Source organism: Gymnoscopelus microlampas, assembly GCF_963454915.1.
Source record: "Gymnoscopelus microlampas genome assembly, chromosome: 8".
In the NCBI taxonomy this organism is placed as follows: domain Eukaryota; kingdom Metazoa; phylum Chordata; class Actinopteri; order Myctophiformes; family Myctophidae; genus Gymnoscopelus; species Gymnoscopelus microlampas.
In genome coordinates, this window is record NC_139945.1 from 11,446,483 (window position 1) to 11,471,029 (window position 24,547).

Here is a 24,547-nt window from a genome sequence, read left to right on the forward strand (position 1 = left end):
AAATCTGAGGAAACGAGACAATAATATTACTACAAAGGAAGAGGTACAGCTTCAACTGAAGGTGATAGTCAAGCCACAGTTAATCAAACGTAACTATCTGACATCACATTTAATTATCTTTTATCAAGCATTTCTTTTGGCCCAATACTTGAAAAATGTCCAAAACTCTTTCTTTTCAGGATTAAAATGTAAAGCCTGTAACCAATTAAAAACATGTCGTTTCGCGCCGCGTTTCGAGCTTGTAGATCTGCTACTTCTGATGCTTTTGTGTGACGCTGTAGTATGATCAAGTAGGGCGGTAATTTACAAAAAAACAATGACAGCAACGACTGATAGTAGATACACGTATCATAGTACTGATACCCGACACACAGATCATATAAGAACACTAGATAAACATGTGACCATATTCTGATAGTAGATACAGATGGGATCGTACACAAAGGGAGTCAATCCACAACAAAAGGTAGTTTGCCTGTCCTAAGCAGCTCCAGGATTCAATCAATAGCTTACAGCATCATTCTGTTTGAGGCAGGATGCAAGGAAAGCTAGCCAGAGAGCCAGGAAAGCTCCAGAGGACAGTTCCTAAACCTTGATGTGGTGGAAAAAAGGAAAATGAAATCTCTATTTTTCTGGGTGGGGGGGGGGACTGGGAGAATCCTGGAGTGTTTGTCTACCTCTTAGACCCCAGCTTCCATTAAGCCCCCAGGAAACTGATGGAAACGGGGCTGCTATTGAAACGCAGCCTCGCCCTTTCTACACATATTGAAGCATTCAGAAGCAGCTTGGTATAACCCCTGCACCCATCATAACATCTACCTGAGGGGGGAACCTCAGGAGACCAAGCAGCTAAACAAAGAATAGCCCCCAACCCCCCGCCTGTCTGCCAGCCATAAGGACCGTCTGCTCCTTCACAGACAGGTGGAGGAACTGCTTTACTAAGGGTGCAACACTGTATTGAACAAATCTATTTATTCTATTTTAATAAAATAGTTGATTTTGGGGGAAAATTTTGATTATTATGAAGAAAAAAAAATTCAAAGGTTTTCAAAACGTTTCCAAAAATCGCCGCTATACAACCTCGAAACATGTCGCATAGCAATTTTGGCACCAGTATAAAATATGACTTAATCAGACTAATCAATTTAGTATATTATACAATAATTAGGGTTGTCCGATATTGGCTTTTTTACCGATAACCGATATACCGATATTGTCCAACTCTTAATTACCGATACCGATATCAACCGATACCGATATATGCGGGGATTATTGTGATTAGGGTAAGCTCAAATTTCATATCACACACACCATATACAGTAAGAACTCCTGTAACTTATTTATAAAGCAAAAAAAAAAAAAAAAACGATACCGATATTTTCCCGATATCAATTTTTATGCTAATATCGGCCGATAATATCGGGAGGCCGATAAAATCGGACATCCCTAACAATAATCTCTAATCTATACAAAAAGCTGCTACTATGCCTGACAGTGCATCGCGGGTTCCAGTCACCGTTCCCAACAATCTTTACTGAGTGTCTATCCCAATCTCGCTCTCCCCGTTTCCTGTCCATCTACCCTCTAAAAGGCATACTAAAACCCTAAAAAATATCTTAAAAATATATATATATAGAAAAATGGCTGAGAAGATAATGTCTAGCTGCAGCCCTGACTGCTTACCCAGAGAGGTAACAAAGTGTTCGTGGGCACACAGGGTCTTCATGCAGCGTTTATTCTTATAGTCCCAGATCCGTAGAGTCTTGTCGTCTGCACAGGTCACAATGAACTTGCCTCCGGGATGGACAATCACCCCACGCACCCAGTTGTCATGGCCAACCTATGCATACATGATGGTACATTGTAAAGGCTAATGGCAACAGTTTATTTCACAATCAAAGTATAAACAAAAACAAGCACATTCAGTCTATATAAATGCAATTTGCCAGGTGCCCGGCACACAGAGACTCATAATAAGGAAATAATACTGTAGGCAGCACTCCAAAGACCTTCTGGTACTTTTTAATTCATTAAGGCATGGAAGCATGCAAGGACGCGTTTCGGTGTCAAGCCTTCCTCAGCGGGTGTACGCACTGAAGAAACACGTCCGTGCATGCTGCCCGTGCCTTAATGAATTAAGAAGTACCAGAAGGACTTTAGAGTTCTGGCAATCATGGTCTTGTTTCATAATCAAAACACTTCTTTATAAACATTACTTGAAAGGGTGTCTTTTAAAGGGAGGGTGTCTTTTAAAGGGGAATGAAATCCTAGGCTGAATGTGTAGTTTGTTTTCCAGTTCCAGGTTAAAAACTACAGCAGGTTAAAACATGGCAGCCTCGTTAGAAACTCGGCTGCACCAGAGGGTGCCAATGTGCCAACCAGGCCTGGAATTTCATCATTTTAGGGGCAAGGCCTTAGGGGCACTTGGCCTTTAGTGTTGTCCATTTTTTAGGGCACAAAGGCCAAATACCAGTGCAGGAATGCCATCAAATGAAACAAGATTTTAGTCCATTGAAAGAATCAATTGAATTTAAGGGTTACGGATGATTTTTTTTATTTAATGTAGATTATCTGCAGTGAAATAATTGAATGGTGGTATTTACAATCTGATCCATGCTCAGCCCTGCACCAATCAAAGTTACAGGATTGGTTTAAAGATGGGGACTCAGAGGAGTTAAGAATTCAGAATCTCAACAAAAGACACCGGAAAGAAAGAGACACTGGTGTCTACATATTGACAAGAAAGAGACAGAGGAGAAAGTGGTAGTGTCACCTGGGGCATTAAGGCCACCGTGGCCTCAGGGCATGCCATTTTTTTGAGGGGCACAAGGCCAAACTGAGGGGCAACAAGGGCAATGGCCTCCCTGAAATTCCTGCCCTGGTGCCAACTATAGACAACATTATCAATGGACATTGACACACCTAATGTAGCTGTGGCTTCAGTTGTGTTGCTTACATCACAGAGTAGACAGATCAGTCTTATGCAGCCTGCCATGTTTTTACCCTGCTGTAAGTTTTATTTTATTTTTTACCTGAAGTGGAAAACAAACCACAGAATTAGCCTAGGGTTTCATCCCCATTTAACCCATTAAGACCTGGAACTGTGTCATTTTTAGATTTAAGCTAAAAACCAGACCAAATGAACATCTGAAGCATTATTTTACACTTTGGGCTATTCAAAAATAGCAGATATACAAGCTCATAGCGCGGCACCGAGTGCCGCGCTACGAGCTTGTAGATCTGCTATTTTTTGAAAAATCGTGAAAATGTGTGCAAATCTTTGAATATATATATTGTTAAAGCGAACATTTGTAACTCAAATCTTTGCTTCTGGGGGGTCCCTGGAACAAAATATTTTGATGGGGGTCCGCGGCCAAATACACATAATTGTGGGGGTCCTTGACATGAAAAAGATTGAGCACCACTGATATAGAAACGTACGTTTTTGAGAATGCCGTTGGGATTTAGGAGACATGTAGAATCGGCTTCAGGTCTCAATGGGTTAAGCTCTCAGTACAGCTAAAATAGGCATCTAGTTGACATAGAAGCTCTATGTCTGCATACTTACCAGTGTCATAATGCACATTCCAGTAGAGACATCCCACATCTTAACCGTTTTGTCTCTGGAGCCAGACAGCAGGAAGGGACCAGGCTTGCCGCTCTTCTTGGTCTGGTAAGTAAAAAAAAAAACAATAAAATACATTAATAAATATAAACAATAAATAAGTCTTCAGCCTACATGACCAAGCAGGATTACCTGCATATCCAGTATCCACAAATGTTTCTATTTTCACCTGACATATGAATGTCACACTAACATGTCGCTGCTTGTACCTGTATAAGGATAAGGATAATTCCTTTTAACAGGTCGTTCATGAAAGTCCTTGCGGTCTTGTTTCCAATGAGAACCTGTGAGCAATTAGGGGTTTAGAGTCTTGCTCAGGGACAAATTTCATTTCAATGAGTGAGTGACTAAACTAATCCCCTCGATTCTTAACATACCGTACATACAGTATAACAGTTAGTGATGCTTAAGTTATTGAACATGCATTGTGCTTTTGTCAGACAATCCACATTCAGTGTAACAAAATGACATTAACAGGTAATACGTATTTGTATTTAGCAAATTGGATAACAATTATTCTTAGAATAACACGCTTTCCCGATGCACTTCAGATGTTCAATTGCATAGGGTGTTTGAAGTGGTAACATTATACAGTACTTCTGTACTGCAATGTGACATGTTATTTCTCATTGTTCTACTCAAGGTACCATTAGGCCCCATAAAACACAAACAGCTCATCAGAGCATTACTTTTGTTGTCTCTTCTTCTTGGGCGCTAACCAATCAAAGCATGGTCCTGTCTGCTGGGTGGGTGGGTGTGTGCATTAGGCACAGTGGAGCGAAAAAGTCTTGACATGCCTAACAGTTTGTGTCTGTTATGTATCAGGGGAGGACAAGTTCAAACAGTTAGGATGGCAGACACATTTAATTATTGAGGGCAGGACGGTTTTTCTATGTCAAGATTAACGTGCGGCTGCTTTTGGTCTCCAAACTGTGAAAGCATAATTGATGTCAGGAGAAATGCTGCCTTCACTCGACCTGAACCTGCTCTGCTAGACGAGTGTCAATTTGTCATCTTCACACAGGCAGAACGCTCAAAGAACAGATTGGGAGAACCAGTGTGTGTGTGTGTGTGTGTGTGTGTGTGTGTGTGTGTGTGTGTGCGCGCACGCATGCAAGTCTGGTATACTTCCAACATAATTAGTGTCAGAAATGCCTCAAAGATGCCCTGGAAAATCAATCAAGTAAAACTATAAACCCCAGTGTTATTGGTGTTACGGGTCAACAAGATAAGAGCTTGTTTTAACTTGAGACCAAGTTTGATCCTTTTTTATTTGACAATTTGAAATAAATCATATATCGTTACTATCAGGTGTTCAAAACTGTTACTTTTCAGAAAATGGAAAATAATTACCTGTGTTCCATTGGATCCAATATAGTTATCATTATAGCATAAAATAGAGCGTTAATGTTAGGAAAATAATAGATTTCTGCCCGACAGCAAGGACATACAGTAGTATGTGTGTATATATATATTTATTTTACTTCAAAGGCATAAGGAATAACAGGATGAAAGGGAAGCTTCAGTGCAACAGGAGGACATAGTGTTTCTTTGTACCAGGGGAGAGAGGGCTGCTGGTGGAGCCCTCACTGTGAGGACAAATGTTGTTTTAATCACATGAGGCTACAATTGGATACGCTTGATCACAAGGCAACAGGGAGAGGGGAGGGTGGAGGGATTACGGGCTGACCCTGGGCCTTGGCACTGCTGCACCACCGAGAGGGTGGTGTGTGTCGGTGTGTGTGAGTGTGCGCGCACACGCACGCACACACTGTTCATTTCACGGTCTAATCCAGACACATGGCTGTCTGACAGTTTGTCTGGGTGTAGAAGGTGCGTTTTAGGTTGCGGCAGACGGCCTCACTAACCTGGATAGGCATTTGGAGGACAAAAATTCTAGGGCTGTCCTATGCTGGTTTTTGGTATTGAAAAAAAAAACCAAAAAAAACATGTCAGGTTGCATAAGGCTGACCACATAGTACACTGTGATGTAAGCCGTTGGTTCTCAAAGTGGGGTCCGGGGACCCCCAGGGGTACTTGAGGGGGTTCCCAGCTAAATGATGGACAGGAACCAAATGGACCCTTATGGGTCTGTAACTCTGAGAGTGTACAAATTTGGTTCCAGTTGTACATTCTCAGAGTTAGATTAACATTGATTTTACAATATTAATTGGGGTCCCAGAGATAGAAATGCCATTAAATGGGGGTCCGTAGCCTAATGCATGTCAAACTGGGGGTCCTTGAAATTAAAATGGTTGAGAATCACTGCTATAGAGCCGTAAACATCTTCTCTTACAGGGGTCCCTGGCATATCTTTTCAAATGGGGGTCCGCGGGCTATTAAGTGTCAATTTGGGGGTCCTTGACATGAAAAGGTTTGAGAACCACTGATGTAAGCAACGCAGGTGCAGCTAATCAAATTCATAATGGGTGTGTTAGATTTTAGGTGTGTCAATACTGTCCACATTGGTACCCCCCATGGCTCCGGGCACACCTAAACCTAACACACCCATTATTCATTTGATTAGCTGCAGCTGCATTGCTTACTAGCCTGTCATGTTTTCTCTGAACTGAACCTGACAATAAACTACAAAATCAGCCTAGGGTTTCACGCCCCTTTAATTGACAAGCTGTGTAGCATTGAGTTTGCTGCATACATTCATGGGGAGACGTTGAGGTTGAGAACTGAACATTCTGATGTTAACTTCCCATAGACTGATGGAATGAAAGAATAGAAAAGCATTAAAACTAAAGACTAATCAATTAACAAAAAGTCTTGGTTGACCAATACCAAACTGACCGATTAATTATTCGACTAAGTAATTCAATCGTCAGACTGCTTATGCCTAAATTATACTCCGTCTGCGACATGTTGTTAGCTAATAGATCATCTATTTTCAGAGCACTAAGCTGTTGTGTTATAAAGAATTAATAAGGCTTTGAAGCAGACATCTTTTTCCACCAATGGGCATATAAAACTTCAGTATTTATTTAGCACATAGTCAGTCGGCCACGGGCCACCTAGTACTGCTTTAACGCTGGATTTACACCATGTAGTTCCATGCATTGTCTATGGCAGTGGTTCTCAAACAGTGAGTCGATGACCCATTTTTATGGTAACCCTTTATTGTTGTAGACCAGGAACATGTGTTCTACATTTTTGTCATGAGACGTGTTGTGAGCTTGTACATCTGCTATTTTTACAAGTTTGGGTCCCGGGGAGACATCAAATTTCTCTTGAGGGGTGATTCGACAGGAGGCGGAGCCAGTAGAAAGACTTTGCGCGTGAGACAAGGTGGCAACCATCTCGCTGAGGTATAAACTACAGTAGGTGTGAACTAGGGAGTATACACAGGAGGTGACGTGGATGTTTATGACATTTTGTACACATGCCGTCTAGCAGAAAAAACGTGCAGAGTAAGACTATTATCAGTGTGATAGTTGGTGTGAATTCAGCATAACTCAAGAACTCAACTGAACATGTGTTTGGCATCATTGGGACTGAAACTCTGGCATATGCTGCCTGTTAATTGAAATTTGCTTGTGAATCAAGTCTCTAATTTACTTTAGTCTATAATATATTCATGACAAAAATTATTCTAAACTTGTGGGCAGGCAGTGTGTTGACTGAGAAACACCAAATGTGGTGCCTGGCATCAATCCAACTTCACACACTTTTAGGCTTTGTTCAGACTGCAGGCAAATCTGATTTGTTTCTATCCACACACTGTTCTGTTTGTTTTGTCCGATGTGTTTCTCTCCACTCTGTCTGCACTGGTTGCTGTGCATTGATTATCCATGTCGACATAAGCGTGAGAAATGCTTAATTTGGGAAGCCGGTGGGGAGGGTGAAAATTGTCACCGCACGTAATCCTACGGGCTGGGGCCGGCACCTGTCAGCAGGGAGTGTTGGGCGGGAGGAGTAGAACGAAGGATCTGCATCCTCCTGGTGGGGGCTCCTCACTGGCAGGTGAGTCAGTAGGATAAAACAGCAGTGACAACACACACGTGTGTGGGGAGGAATCAATTGGCATAACGACTACAATTAAACGGTAAAAAGCTAAAAATGAATACATAAATTAAATAGCCAAGTATAGATCAGGCTTCAGTGTCCGAGAGTCCAGACTGAGACAATATTTAGAGATCAGATTTTAATCGCGTTTCTGAACGACCCCAGTATGTGTTTCAAATCTGGATTACAAAATCCTGTTTCCATATGGTTTTTCTGCTGTTCAGATTTGATCATTGCTGCCTAAGAGTTATAATACTTGAAACGCATTGCTGAGAAGTCTGTAAGGTTTTAGCCGCTTGTTTGTTAATTTGCTTAAACAAGAAGTTGTAAAATAGCTTGAAGGCATTAAAACTTTTTTTTGCATTATACAGTGGTCTGGTTTCCCTCCTATTGTTTTTGCATCAAATTTGATAAAAATAATAATAATCTGATTCCAATCAAGGCCATAAATCAGATTTAGACTGCCAGTCTAAACATAAGTCTTATTCTCCTCTATACTTCTATGTTTAGCTAGCAGGTGGAAAGCAAGGTTCATGTCTTTGAGAAAAGCAGCTGCAAAGTGAAACAACGCCACACACACACCTCGGAGCCTGTGGCCTCCAGGATGGTAGGGTGGGCGCTCTCGGGAGCCCAGGCGATGCACTCCACCACGTGCTCGTGCTCCCGCAGCTCCGCTTTGCAGTCTTTGGAGGCGACCACCCACACACGCACCGTCTGGTCATTGGAGCAGCTGGCCAGCAGTGTGCCGTCCTGGTTGGGCCGCACCATGCGCACCCACTCCCTGTGGCCTGTGAAGGTCTTCACACAGTAGCTGATGGTGGGGATGAAAAGATGGAAAAACATCATCAGAACGGAGGCAACAATTAATAACATAATACAGACGTCAAAGCAAAAATAAATAATAAAAGAAAGATCTCACGATTGTTTAGTTTTTTTGGTAAAGTCCATATCTGCGATTTTGTGAAACAGCATTAACACGAATCGCACAATATATAAAATGATGGTGTTCCTGTGTAATCATGTTAATGTACGTTCCTGGGGTTCTACAGTACATACATACAGCCAACCGGTTGAAGCAATCAGATTGAGGCTTTTTAACCTTTGATTTTATGAAATTTGTGAGACCATTAGGGTTTTATGGAAGATGCTTATGTACAGAAGCATGTATTATAATGCAAATTTATTTAACCAATTAAAATACTCATGTTACGGTCAATCGTGGACTCGAGGTGACTGAAAACTTGAATCCATGTCATAATAACTTTTTTATTTGGACACCCCCAGGACAAGGCTTGTGGCGGAAGGCGATAGGGCCTTCGTTGCTAGGGCTCTACATTTGTGGAACCAACTACAGCTGGAAATTAGACAAGCCACTTCAGTGTCACTTTTACAATTATTTTAAAAACTCATTATATAATGGCTTTTAGCTAGAAGGAATGGACTTTCACTCTTATTTTTTCTTATTATTTTTGTATTGTTCCTTTGTTTTTAATTTCCATTTAATTGCCTTTATATTTCTTGTTTGTTTTTATGTACTGTGTGTGAAGCACTTTGTAAACCTGTTTTTGAAGTGCTATATAAATACAGTTTATTATAATCCCACTGCTTGTAAACAACAAGAAGAATGGTTGGAATAAAGCTTGACAGGAAGGTGGATACATACCCTGTGGCCACCTCCCACATTTTCATGGTTTTGTCCCTAGAGGCAGATACTATGTGATCTCCATTGGGCATGATGGCTACAGATGAAACATTGTGGTCATGTCCTGGAACACACAAAACAAAGATGAGAATTTTGCATAGGGCAGGGCGGTATACGGACAAAAATAAAATATCACAGCATGTTTGATCCAAATGTCTCGACATCGATGTTGAGATTGCGGGGGATTGACTATTGACGCTTTTCACAAAATATTTACACAGTGAGATATTCAAACGCCAAATAACCAAATGGGTAAAGGCAAATAATAGAACACATAGAAAATGTAAGAAAATTCCATCACTTTATGCAGCATTTCAAACCAGGAAAAGACAACAATCCAAAAATCCTAGATGATATCTAGTCTAGAATATGAATTTAGTAATGCCCAGTCCTACATTTGCAACAATTAAATAAAAGTCAGACACAACAACTTCTGACAATTTAATATAGGGTTTAATTGATGGATGAATCCTGTTTAAAATCCACTTGCCAAACCTCGTGTTTAAATGTCTTCTGTTAGCAACAGGCCCCCCCAAAAAAAATGTTTTTAGGCCCAATCGGTCAATTAAGTGACGTGTGAGATGGCCAATTTGGTGTGTCCATGGGCATAAGAAGAGGCAGCTAATTACCTAGTTGGGAGGACATATTTAAGCTGCTAAACAGATGAGCAAAATGGTAAGTAGGCTCCATTAGGGAAGCTTAACCCATTCAATCCGGGAACGCATCGGTGTCATTTTAAGATTTCTTTGGCTATTAAAAAAAAGAAGATCTACAAGCTCATAGTGCGGCACTGAGTGCCACGCTATGAGCTTGTAGAGCTGCTATTTTTGAAAAATCGTGAAAATGATTGCAAATCTTTGAATATATATTTGTCTTTAAAGCTAACATTTTTAAGTAAAATCTTTGCTTCTGGTGGGTCCCTGGAACATCATATTTTGAAATGGGGGTCTGTGGTCAAATACATATAATTGTGGGGGTCCTTGACATGAGTACCACTGATATTATAGCAACATAAGTTTTTTCAAAAGACTGTTAGGATTTAGAAGACATTTGTAGAATCCCTAGAAGAAAAGATTTGAGTATTTCTTTGTTGCTTTAAAACATATATATTCAACGATTTGCACAAATTTTCCAAGATTTTTCAAAAAATAGCAGATCTACAAGCTCATATCTGCTATTTTGGAACAGCCAAAGAAATCTTAAAATGACACAGATGCGTTCCCGGTCTTAATGGGTTAAATGTGGGTGTGCTCTGTTGTGGGGGGGGGGGGGGGGGGGGGGGGTACTAGTCTGTAACAATGGGTGGCAGCTAGACAGAAAAAAACTGCTATCTGGAGGCTGAAAAGGATAATTAAACTGCTGTCCAAATCGGCACTAATCTCCTCCACCAAACCAGCCAGCCTGGTGAGGAGGGGGGGGGGGGGGGGGGGGGTGAGAGATGCACGGGGGAGAGAAGACGAGGGTACAGGAAAAAGGAGAGAGGAGGAATGAGAGTAATGAGGGAGTGGAGTGAAAAGGGATGAAGGGTAGCAAGGAAAGGAGGGGATGAAAAAGAAAAGGAGGGGTTGAAGTAGGACGGGATGAGAGTGATCCCCCTTCTCTTTTCTGCACAGTGTGAGCACATCTGTTGAGGGAATAAGTGCCAGCTCATACTGACTTGTTGTGAATTACACCCCCCCCGCCCCCCCCCCCCCCCCCGAAAGAAATGGACAAGGTGACCAGTTAAATCTGTTCCTCACATGCTGAAAAGAAAGGATTTACAAAGCATCATTTTAATTACAAGGATCCTCATAAAGGCCTTTGCAAACAGGGTACGATTTAACCAGCAGTTTTAACCGCATGCGAAAAGGCGCACAAATCGAACTGGGTTCGATTGAAATGGAATCCTGAGGGTCCCCTGGAGTGGACCCCACTTTGAGAAGCACTGATTTACATACACGTGGAGGTTTACAGGTCTGATGTGGATTTAAGTGTGGTTGAGCTCTACTTGTCCGTGAGGGTGAACAAGCTTATTAAGTCTTCATTTATATTCATGGCTGTCTGCTGTGCGCTGTGTGCGGGCATGCAATATTTTGGGAGTTTCATGGGGAGAGACGTGAAGAGCAGCGCACTGCAAGGTCAAACGCCAAGACTTCCACCCGACGTCTCTGTCGGGTGGAAACCTTGTATGTCCAAAATCGTTACTTTTCAGGAAACGGAAAAAACAAACCTGCGTGCCAAATGGATCCAATGTAGCAATTATTTAGTCACAAGCTCTTAATTAATCATTTTCATTGGATAAATATGTATAAAACCCACAGACAGGCTTAACCACTTTCAAACCTGGCGTCCCTGTTTTTGGAACGGCATTAGCAAAAATAGCCTGTAGCTTGTTGCTACCATTGCGTGACAATGTCATACGACGATGTATAAAAAAGGGTATTAATTTAAAGAGAAAAATAGATAAAATTATGAAATATGGAGATAGATAAGATTTCTGCCCGAAAGCAACAATATGACTTAGGGTGCTGGTGTGTGCGCGTGTGTCTGTATGTGTGTGGCGGGTGGGGGGGGATTTCCTTTTCAGCACCACTCTCGTGGTGGTCCCCAAAACAGTAGGGCCTCAGGGCCCCATGTAGACTATCATGCCTCTGCCATTTAGTTGGCAATTAGGACTTAAAAGACGGGGCCACACCGCCGGAGGAACTGCCTCAATGATGACATGAGCGATGGCACCCTATATTCCCCAGATGAGAAAAATAATACGGCCACGCTTCAGACTCTTTAATATTAAACGCTGCAAATTAGCTAATTCCAAAGAGATTTGGAGCCAGTCGCATGTAGAGAAGAGTAGACTGAAGGAGGGTGTTCAAAGAGGAATGAGAGGGCGAGCCAAGAAGTAGGGCTGTGCCAGTATATCCACTTCCCCCTAAAATGATATATATTATCGTCACTGTCGGGGAGAAACCTTGTATCTCATCCTTTTTTTTATTATTATAAATTAATGACCTATTTTACACTTTGCGTATGACAGTGTGTGGCGCATTGTGAGCTTGTAGATCTGCATTATTTTGTCTATAATGACCTGTCTAAAAATAGGGATGCAAGGTTGAAAATTGTTAAATAAATAAATATGTTTAACCAATGAAAAGTATTAACATGAGCTTGTGGATCCAATCATCGATCTACACAACGCATCGCAACAAGCTTTGTTTCACTTTACCCTACCAGCCCTAGATGTTAGGGTTCATGTGGTTGAAGTCATCATGCCCAGACCAGCCTTAACATAGAATCTGATTTGACAGGGCAAAATGGCAGAGCTTGGCATGATGGGCTGGTGCACACCGGAGCAGATTGTTCAGCCTCAGCAGCTTTGTGCAATATTTAATGTGATAATGAAGCCTGTGTGTGTCGCACCTGAGCCCTGGGCAAAGTCTCCAGAGAACTATCTGTAAATTACATTTGAACTCTGATCAAACCGTGTTCCAACACACGACACCTCTTCCATTTCAAACATTGAATCAGAGAAGCCATACATAACACATTTAAACAGGAAGCTTAATGTAAATCAACCCTTAAACGTATTGGTACAGGTACCATCTGTGCTACAGATTGCTCTGGCTGGGGGTTAGGTAGCATGAAATTCAGGGGAGACCTGATATCCAAGAGGTTAGGATGCATACCACATGGGCATAAAATGCCTTGATCAGCGAGTCCGCGGTTCAGTTATGTTTTTCTTCCGGCCGGCCCTCTCTCCACTGTCAGCTATCAAATACAGGCTTATAAAAAAATATATTCTTTCGCATGATGCTGTTAGTACCATCATGCAATGGAGTATAACTTTATCACTCTCACCCTGGCGTCCCTATTCTGTTCATGTCATTATAGGCGAAAATATTCAATATATACAAAATGCTAGAAGTACATTATAAAATAGGGCTCAAGTGTTTAAGCTGATGAGAATGAGAACAACCCCTTTTCTTTCTCTCCATCTGTAATACTTTCTCAAGTGGCCAAACCAATCAGGCACTATCAGGTCAGGTACGTACATCAGGTCAGGTATAATTACAGTTACCATTTAGTTATTTAGCAGAGTCAGCGCGACTTACACTAAGCTAGACAAATAATCACATACATAGAAGGTAGAGAGAGCAGTGTGGTGCCTCAAGAAACTAGGGTACCAGGTAAACCATGAGCTGTCTAAACAATTATGCTAACAATCTGTACATTGAAACTATAGCATACCAGGTAAATAAAGGACCTGGTATCTGTCTAAATGGCATGCCATCTAAATTGCATTCTTCAAATCTGTGGTCAAGAAAACCCAACCTAAGAAACAGAAGGAGAAGTGACAAAGACAGACCACAATGGAAACAGGCCCATGTGGCTGTTTGTGTTATCCTTTTAGCATAACCTTTGACTGTACTACCTGTGCTGTTAATAATCGCGTTAACCCTTTCCGACCGGGAGAAGCATCTGTGTCATTTTTTGATTTGACCTAAAAAGCATAATTTTACACTTTGGCTATTCAAAGTCTGAAGAGGTGAGTGCTAGGGGGTGAGGTGGAGTCTGAAGAGGTGAGTGCTAGGGGGTGAGGTGGAGTCTGAAGAGGTGAGTGCTAGGGGGTGAGGTGGAGTCTAAAGAGGTGAGTGCTAGGGGGTGAGGTGGAGTCTGAAGAGGTGAGTGCTAGGGGGTGAGGTGGAGTCTAAAGAGGTGAGTGCTAGGGGGCGAGGTGGAGTCTGAAGAGGTGAGTGCTAGGGGGCGAGGTGGAGTCTGAAGAGGTGAGTGCTAGGGGGTGAGGAGGAGTCTGAAGAGGTGAGTCTTATATGTACTAGGATGGCGCCCAGCCTAGTAACTCTGCACAAACATCATGCGAAGCCCAGCATAAATGCCATGCGTATCCTGCCAATCGGTCAAGCTGAGCGTCTGATTGACCTATCAGGAAGCCTAGAATCGGTGCCAGACCCGAGTTCGGGACGCTCAACATGATTTTTTTGTGGCAGAACCTCCCCCCCCCCGGGTTCTGCCACGGACAGACTAATATATACAATATAATAAGAAGAATAGATATCCTATGTATCCTCACCATGCATAGTCCTGATGCACTCAAAGCCCTGGAAGTCCCACAGCTTGATAGTCATGTCTGCCGAGCAGGACGCCAGCAGTTTGCCAGTCTGGTCGAAAGAGATGTCCTGCACAGAGTCTGTGTGGCCCTTCAGTGTGCGCTCAAAGTCTCCCGTCTCGTAGTCCCACACCTGAGGGAAGAGACAATAGACACTTAAACATACATACAAAAATAACAGCACATCTGCTAAAACAGAGCCAGCCATGTGAAACATCAAATGAATCAACTTCCATTTCAATATTCAGTTAGTCAATTGTGTAAAGATATCTAACATGTGCCGTTTACAACGGCACCAAAATGTGCAAGTGTGTTTGTTCCATAAAATAAAGAAGAAGAAAAATCAAGAAATAAAGATAATAACAGCAACAACAACAACAATATAATCCTATGATATTAAGCAATTTCAAGATGTCCGTTTGGTTCAGAAAATAAGAATTTACCCAAATGTTTTACTTTATTACGTTATTATATCCTCTATTTTGCAGTCCAAATTAATCGCATAATTAGATTTAGATCTACGAAGTTATTACTTTAGACTGAAATCAATGATGAAAAATAAGGGTTGGTTGCAGCCCTAACATACACACATACATACTGTACACAAACACCAGCTGTACCCCTCAAACCCCAACAGAGCACCCAAATGCCACATCATCTGTGTCCCCACCTTGTCACCCTCTGTCTCTGTGCTGCTGAGCATCCTAGCAGAGACTATAGTGACACAAAGAGAGACGAGGAGCCAGCTTTCTGCCCAGGCAGGGAAGTCATGAGACAGCCAGGAGAGGAGACATCTCTTGGCATGCTGTCATACCAACTTGGAAATGACCAAGCGCTTCTCACCAACAGCTCACAAATTGTGACACCATACATATTCAGTGAGCTCCCAAGTCCTCATATTCTATCTATAAATCCCAGGAATCTGTGTGTGTCTATCTTCCCCTTCATGCCCACATATGGAGCCCGAACTCTCCCAAGTTGGTGCGTTAATGGCTACCATTAAATTGCATATGGGACCATTATAATATACTGGTGTGCAGATTTGTATTATTCTTTTCAACTGTTCCAACTTTTTGATCCAGCACCCAGTCTAGTAGTAGGTCTGGGATGCGTGTATCTTTTAGCTTTTTTTCTCAGCGTTATACATTGACATAATAGAGTGGCCTAAGCACTGTGATACTCTGATACTGGGTACTGCACTAAGTAATCTTATGCAAAGGCTAAAATGTAACTTAGATAGCATGTTATGTAGACAGATGCCAGGTCATTGTTGACATGGCATCTGTACAGGCTGGTGGTTCTTGGTTTACTTAAGTATTAGTTTATTATTGGATTCTTGGTTTACTTATGTATTCTTTTATTTTATTATTAGATTACTATTTCTATGCATTTAAGGTATTATCTTGTGTTGACCTTGCTTACTGTAAATCGCTCTGGATTAAGAGCGTCTGCTAAATGCCTAAATGGTAAATTGTAATTTGTACTCTGACAACAGGTACTGCATTAAGTACTCTGACAACAGGTACTGCATTAAGTACTCTGACAACAGGTACTGCATTAAGTACTCTGACAACAGGTACTGCATTAAGTACTCTGTCAACGGATACCGCACTAGTTCAAATTATGGCGTGTGCGTAATGACTGGCTAATCAATGAAATGCAAATGATGGGATGCTGCTGGTGATATAGTAAGCCAAAAAGCAGTGCATTGTGCTGGGTATGGTGTTGACAGTGGGACTGGAGTCAGAAGTTGGTAAACACACAGTAAGTAAGGCTGGGTGGGGATGTTGTGGGCTATTCCTATGGCTATGGTTTCCAGGCAGACAGACGGGTTGTCGTCACATGGGGATATAAGCCCCTCCGTGGACCCTTGTTTGGGGAGGGGGGAGTTGTGGGGGTTGGTTAGAATGTGACAGCAGAAAATCCACCCTCCATCCTTCTGCCTGATTTGGGTCGTCCTCCTCCCTGCTGCCAAGTCTGCTCCCACCACCTTGTTTGAGGGCAGCTTAGCGAGGGCTCCCCTCAAAATCCAGGCCGCTCTGGTGCTCTGGCACTGGGTTAGCAAACACCGGTAACTCTGCCAAGTGTGGTTCACTCAGGCTACCAATCAGCAGTGGTGGAAAAAAGTACTCACATTTTGTACTTAAGCAAAAGTATCAATACTGCAACGTAGAAATACTCTGTTACAAGTAAAAGTCTGGAATTCAAAATTGACTTGAGTAAAAGTAAAAAAGTATTTGTATCAAAATGTACTTAAAAGTACAAAAAGTAGAAAGCACTCATTATGCATATGTCCCATTTCACACGTTTTCAAATGTATAACATTTGAAGTCTGAAGTGGGTAATGTATGTTTTGTAATAATAATCAAAATCTACTATGTAACTAGTAACTGGTTAGTAAACTAAGTTTTCAAATAATTGTAGTAGAGTAAAAGTATAATATAATATTTGCCACTGAGATGTAGTGGAGTAGAAGTAAAAGTATCGAAAATTGGGAAAAACTCAAGTAAAGTAGAAAGGCCTCAAAATTGTACTGTGTAGTTTAGTACATGTAGTAAATGTACTTAGTTACTTTACACCACTGCCAATCAGAGAGCCAATTTGTGCTGAATTCACCCTTTTTCTAACTGGTTTCAAAAGGAGAGGTGGCGTCACCCTACGAGCAACATAATATTCAGATCATTAAGTGAGTAAGTAGCCTCAGGAACCAACGGTTCCAGAGCCATGTGGCCCCTAGTTAGGCAGCTTGATGTACAAGTACACCCCCTGGACATGACGCTAGTATGTCACAGGGACTTACCCTATAATCCAAACCTTGATGCCGAGTGCCAAGCAGGAAGGCATTGGGTCCCATTTTTATAGTCTTTGGTATGACTTGGCTGGGGATTAACCCCCCCCCACCCCACTCTCAGGGCAGACACTATAACCACAAGGCCTCTGAGCTGGTATTTAGATCACTGATGACCTTTTAAAACCTAAAACTTAGCAGCTGAGGGGCTGAGCACGCTGTGACACAGATGGCCCTCATGACATGCTGTCCTAAGAGCAGGGCAGGTTAACCTGGAGATGACCTGTGTTGTTTACATGGCTGAGAGTAAACAAGGTCTCCAGCAATGCTCATCAGTCTCAATGGTTCTCAAACTTTTATTTTCATTTAAAGAACCCCCATTTTGACATGCATTAGCCCAATAACCCTGAGTGTACAAAATGGAACCAAATGGACCCATAACGGTTGCATTTGTACACTCTCAGAGTTAGAGACCAGTAAGGGCCCATTTGCTTCATCCTAAATATCGATCATTTAGCTGGAGAGAGACCCTTTGGAACCCTGTCAAGAACCCCTGCTGGTCCCCAGACCCCACTTTGAGAATCACTGTCATCATATACAAAACAACGCATCACATACTTCATTATATTAGTTTCACGTTACTCAATGCAACGTAGAACGATCCCAGTTGCAGCACAGTATGCATGTTATGCAACTGCAGAAGAACAGAGCCTCGTTGCATAATCATAAATGATAGTTTTGGGTCAGGATGTCTTGGGTCTTTGCCACTGAGCGATAGATGTCCTCCTCTTTGCAGTAAGCGAAGTTGAAGACCCATGCATGCACCTCGGCCCAGTTTTTTAGACGAACATGGTCTTTTAATTAGTTATGTGTATTATTCTTTCTCACCGTGTGTGCGGGGAGGGAGGGGTGTTTGAGCACAAACCTGCTCATTTGCATACTGCCAAGATAGATTATATGACCCGAGGTAGCGTTCAACCATGCATAGACAGGGCAAAGTAAAAAGGAAATAAAAGGAAAGGCAAATAAGGGCAATGTCAAGAGTGAAGGAGAGAGAAAGAGGATAAAGAAAACAAGGGAGAGGTTTTTGGACACAGAGTTCCATACACTGCATACTAATGAGAGAGCAGAGAACTAGTTAGAGGAGGACTGGAGGCTAAACACTGACTGGAACACTAGATGTAGAGCGTCAATGGGAGAGCCGATCAGCGAGAGACCGTTGAGACTGTAAAAGAGTGATTTATACTCCGTTGCGGCGAAAATAGCCAATCTGCAAGCTCACAACCGACGTGTTGTGAGCTTGTACATCGCTTTTTCCGGTGTGCGTGACAACCTAGTATAACTCAGGCATGAGTGAGTGAGCCAAGAGCTTAAAAGTCCCAACTCACCCCCCGGTTATAAGATTTAACCGGACCAGTTTGGGCCGACAAAAGTAGGACACAGAGGGACGTGCAAGCGAGGCCATGAAGAAAATAAAGCGAGGGGAGGGTAAGGGGGGCGGTGGGGGGTGGGGGGGGGGTTAGATTTAGAGATTTGGTACCAGGCCTAGCTCTCCGTCTGAGGGCTGGATGGATCTCAGCAGTGGGTGGTCATGGTGGTGTGGGACCTTCAGTGCTCCCAATAGAAGATAAATGAAGCGAGAGAAAACAGGATGCTGCGATCTGGGGTCTCCCTGGGAGGGGGGGGGGGGGGGGGGGGGGGTGCGGGACTGAGGGGGGTGGGCTGCAGCAATAGTGAACGATGGTGGTGGAAGCAGCCCCGAGGTGAGGTGAGGTGCAGACCCAACTCTGGTTCTCTCTTTATAAATAATGCATACGGCACAAATAAACTCTATAAGAAGCATGTCGGGCATAGTGAAGTGGGAAGTGGGGCGCGATAACAGTGCTTACTGCACTGCTGACCGAACTGCAGAAATAGCCCAGAGAAAGATCATAATATGCAGCACTACTGTATGGTTGATGGTTTTATATATAGCAGCAACCATGGATCAAGATCGACGGCAAGGGTGGGTGATGATGCCTGAGTTTTATACTGCACCGTACGACGGAGTGAGTCGCACGCTGAAAATAGCCGGTCTCCAAGCTTGTGGTGCGTTGTGAGCTTGGAGCTTGGCTATTTTTTACATGTGACTTCCGTAGTACAATGAAGTATAAATCGGGGCTTAAGGAGGTACCGGCTGTGGACCCTGTGCGGTTCCTGAAAGATAACGAGAGAAGAGAGCAAAAGGAGCAAAACCAAAAAGCCAAAAAGAGAGGGGCAGAGAGAGAGAGAGAGAGAGACGGATGAATGAATAAGCTTGAGAATGAAAGAACGATGGAAAGAGCACGGAGGGGGAAGGGGGGGGGGGGGGGGTAGAGAGAGAGTGAGAGCAGGGGATCCTGAGATTTGTGCGGTTGTCTTGATGCCAGGCTGGCTGGCCTGGCAGTCATGCTGAATGAATTGGGGAAAACAACGGAAGCTTATTGCCGTGGAAACGCTCTTTAGCAAGCATCTCTTCCCCAGTTAGTGCTTCCTCTGTGTGTTTCTTGTGCATTATGCTGAAAGTCATAGGAGAGGAGAGAAGCTCGTCAGGGGATATAAAACAAGGTCACTGATGATCACAAAACCAAATGGAGGTTGAGGAGGGCTGATGCTCAGCAGTCAGCAGTTTGCATTTAATGTAATGAAAAGGCCTCCTCTGGGTTTAGTGTGCATCTAGCTTTATGTAAATGTCAATGTTAACCGCAGGGATTTTTTTACTTGATTCGAGCTTCACCTTTGCTATTATATTACCATCCTAAATATAATGTACTCATTCAAGCCTTTTATTGTGCTCTAGAATGGTAATAACAATCAGGAACCGTATCAATGGAACCTTGGATGTGTACCTTTATTTATCAAAATAGGCTTTGTGCATACTGTAACTGCAGTACTATGTTTCCAGAAGGTGGCATAACCATTTCCTGTTCACTTTCCCATTGCTTGATGCAGGGCTACAGTTATGCACACAGCCTATGGAGAGAACCATGTGTATGGTGAATGATGACTGATTGCAGTCATCATGAAAAACTGCTCAAAGTACCCCTGAAAACACAGAACAACAGACGGTGTAATTGACAAAACACACACACACACACACACATTGCCCTGAAAGTGGTTTCACAACAAAGTAGATTATAGATCAAAACAAACTGCACACACTGACTTTTATTGTGGCGTCCTCGGAGGCCGACACCATGACACTGAAGACGGGGTGGAAGATGACACGGGTGACCGGGCTGCGGTGGCCGCTCAGCGCGTACTTCTCTGGCGGGCGCGGGATCCACTCTTTGGGGTCACGTTTCAGGGTGACGGGCCCGCCCAGGGTGATCTCCTCCTTGGCCTCGTTCAACTTCGACTCCAGCTCCATCACCTGTTGGCCCGGGGAGGCACAGTTAGCGACGTTGTGACAGGATAGGAGGCGTGTACAAAGTGTCAGGGATATTTACAGGGGTTAGTGTAAAGTTGGCGGGAGTGGTTGTTGTAAAAATGAGGCCCCACATAACAACGGCATCATTTAACGACACTCTAAAGTCGTTGCAGCTTTTTATTCGGAGCAAACAGAGCGAGGAGAACCTCAAGCCTGAGTACTACTTTCGCACGGGGTTGCACACTGTGAAAACAGCAGATCTACAAGCTCAGAACGCGCTGCAGCATGGCGCAGTTGTGAGCTTGTAGATCGGGGGAATTTCCTCTGCACGACACCTGCCGCTAAACTAAGTATTACAAAAATTATCAGGCTTAACAACAAATGTCACAAAACCATTCACAAAAGCCCAGCAAAATCCCTTACAAGTTGAAACCCCGCTACAAACCTTCTTTTGTAATCTGATCACTGAGGTCCATTTCTTTTCCAAAAGGCCGGCGTACTTCTTATCCAATTCTTCATTCTGGGGGAGGGAAGAGGAAAAGAAAGCTAATCAGGAAAAACAACAACATGTCAAACAAAACCAATCAAAGGGCCTGTGGGCTTAGTATAATCAACCGGGCCTGGTGGGGCCCGGGGCCAGCTGGGGTGGCATGCATGCAGGCAGGCCGGGATTTATTTGTTTACACACACCACTCACAGGCTAACGCTGACCACCGGACGCAGACTACGTACTGTACAACACACACACAAACTTCCAAGTCATAATCTCTCTCCCACAAGCTAATCTCTTGCAGACAAGGAAGGCTTACAGGCAGCTTTCAGTCACACACACAACCAGTACGAAAGGAGGAGACAGTGGAAGTTAAAGGGGGAGATTTATACCTAGTTACGCAGGGTGGTGTCACACATTGAAAATAGCCGATCTACAAACTCACAAGACGTTGCAGCGCGTCACAGCATGCAACAGAACAGAGTATAAATCACTTCAAGAGCCAGAGCATAGCATCCACATTTACCTCATAGACCTGCTATACTGGCTGGGTGATTAACTTCTGATTCACCTCTTTTGCTTTGAGGTCTGAGATTGAATTATGGTACAGTATGTTAAGTAATCTCTAACAGACGATTTGCAAACCAGCCAAATAGTGTTTCTGGCTGGTTACGCTTGTATGTTCCACTGTTTAACCAGTCATAATGATGGAGAAAAGGCTTTAACATAATCAATATACAATCTATATACTGTAGGGATGTGTTCATTCAAAACATGGAACATCAGGGATATGTATTGGTGATGCCCGTATTGTATCGTATCAATAGGCCTGTGTCGCAGTATTTTGTTTGATAGTTTTTTTGTGTTTGTTTGTTTTTAATAAAATTTCTTTGTATTGAGCAAAGCCCTGGTAAATATCTCTATAAGAAAGAGAAAGACGTGAGAGGAGAGAACATGAAACATGACAGTGAAACTAAAGCTAGCCCCAGCCACTCTCAAAGCCCATATTTGGAAGATTTTCTTAATTTTTTTGCTTTATCTTGTGGCATTTTGGTCATGTCACATCGGCAAAAGCATCGTATTGGGGATACGTACATCGTATCATGAGTTACCTGCCAATACCAAGCACTAATATACTGCATAATTAAAACAGAAACATTTTGTGACTGCCAGGCACATACACACCGATTCCATAAATCTAGTTGGGTGGGGTGCCAACACACATGTGTGCTGCTGCTTCAGAGCCAGGTGGCATGAAGAGGCATGGCATGTTGTTGGACTAGCCTACTCCTACACCTGAGCCCCAAACCTGCCTTAACATAGCCACCCGTCTCATTTTTACTCCTAGCTAAAAACAGATACGCATCTAAAAACACACACACCGGATGTTTCAGCAATGTATGGCTGCAAGCCATTGCCAGTCATAAAGTGATTGGATTTATGAAACTGCAGTGGTCACACACACACACACACACACACACACACACACACACACACACACACACACACACACACACACACACACACACACCACACACACACAGAGTTTATCTGTATAGATTGATTCTACAACACCACTGCAGTGAGAGACCTGTCAACAACAACTAAAGCATCAAAAAGCCAGATTGACAGGGGTTTCACTGAAGGTGAAAATGAGCTCAGAGGTCTGATTTCACAGCTAGATGCTCTGCTTCTTCAGGGAACAAAGGAAAACCATGCGATGAATGATGGAGCAGAGCTGCTGCATGAGAACTTGGCAATTTGACCAGAGAAACCAGAGGTAGGCAACACAACTAAAACAATAAAGTCTGCACACTGGGGTTATGCTCCAAAGCTTCAAGATTTATTGGTTCCTTTACACCATCGTTGGACGTGACGTTTCGAGCCTTACCGGCTCTTCATCAGACCTCGCCAAGGCTCAAAACATCACGTCCAATGATGGTGTAAAGGAACCAATACATCTTTAAGCTTGGGAGCATGACCCAGTGTGCAGACTTTATTGTTTTTGGATTCTGACCTCGGCCCAGCACCTGGTTTTTAGTGAGTGGATGTGCGTGCTTTATTGTTAGTTTTTTTAGGCAACACAACAAGACAACGGCATTGAAAGAGAGAGAACAATGGAGGACGTGCTGGATGGAGTTATAACGATACATCATCCCATCAGACCAGTGGGGAAAATGAGAGCATGGAATGAAGTTTGGACGAGTCTGTCACAGTCTGATCTGCCATCTGCCTGGACCCTCTGTCCATGGCATACGTTCACCTGCTGTGTAAGCGCAGTCACACTCACACACACACACACACACTCACGCTGGCAGTGCCAGACTTCACTGTAGCCGTGGGAAGTAGCCTGCATGTCTGTTTGTGGATGTGTGCATGCGTGTGTGTGTGTGCGCGCGCGTGTGTGTATGTGCACGACACCGATGCGCTGCCAGGAAAAAAGCCGAGACTAGATCATGACCTCTCTCAATTATTTCCCTCAACCCTGCCTGTGCAACAACCAGCCGCACAAAGCAATAGCGGCTGGAGTGGAGGAGAAAAACACACAGATGAACTCAAATCTATCCATCCCTATACAGCGAACAACGACCTACAGTGCCAAACGACCAGGTAATTAAAGTCTTATAATGAGGCCACAATGAAAGGGTGTCAATGGAAGTGGGTTTTTAGCGTAGCAGGTGCTGCCAAGGTGTGTCTGGCTGTAACAGCGCTCCAACCCAACAGGGTGCAAGGCATGTATCCGTGTGTAGCCTTCATCCATTATTCAGCCTGTTTCTACGCTCTGCAGCAGACACACTGATGGATGGATACCATGGAGGTGGGGGGGGGTGATCAGTAAAATACATCAGGTGAAGGAAGAAGGGTGAGAGACGGGAGAGGAGGGGAAGACGTTACCCACTTGAACCCTATACCAGCGTCCTTTACTCTTCTGGCAGGTCAAAAGAATAGATAGACCCTGGGGGACATCGCCATCGAAATATAGTTTTTTTTTTGATTGATTGAATACTTCTATTAGTCAGAAACGTAAACAGCAGACAGTCAGACATTAAGGCTAAAAGGATAAGCGACTGGCTTAATGAGGTTCCACCTGTTCAGTCTGAACTGGGAGAAAAACGCTTTCTGCTATGATGCTCCTATTTCATGGAACACTCTACAACTCACACTAAAAATGTATGCCACCATATCCTATGGACAACAGCCAATTTTCATCAGCCGTTGTTTTAGTTACTCCAATTAAAAAATCATCTTCCACTTGTTCAAATTCAGAGTAAATGTGTCAGTATGTTATCGTGCCAGAAATAAATAAATAAATGATTTTTCTTTGTCTGGAATGCGGTAGCTGTAGTGATGGACAACCTAATCAGATAGCCTGCTGTAATAAGGGAGAAACCGCCTGCAATCACACTTGTGAGAATGTCAATGAAATGGCAAAATAAAGGAA

General features: G+C 43.1%; 1 protein-coding gene across 1 annotated transcript in view; it reads right to left on the reverse strand.

Annotated features, from left to right (window-relative positions):
• The window catches only part of LOC311049894 (lissencephaly-1 homolog A-like), a 61,428-nt gene that overhangs the window by 1,164 nt on the left and 35,717 nt on the right, over window positions 1-24,547 (reverse strand). The window contains exons 4-11 of the mRNA XM_084063808.1: window positions 21,061-21,135; window positions 20,412-20,618; window positions 14,404-14,572; window positions 9,300-9,402; window positions 8,219-8,447; window positions 3,569-3,670; window positions 1,684-1,840; window positions 1-4 (exon numbers count right to left, since the gene is read on the reverse strand). The exon at window positions 1-4 is cut by the window's left edge and continues 1,164 nt beyond it. Of these exons, the coding sequence (XP_083919934.1) occupies window positions 1-4; window positions 1,684-1,840; window positions 3,569-3,670; window positions 8,219-8,447; window positions 9,300-9,402; window positions 14,404-14,572; window positions 20,412-20,618; window positions 21,061-21,135 (1,046 nt within the window). The remainder of the gene's footprint in view (window positions 5-1,683; window positions 1,841-3,568; window positions 3,671-8,218; window positions 8,448-9,299; window positions 9,403-14,403; window positions 14,573-20,411; window positions 20,619-21,060; window positions 21,136-24,547) is intronic.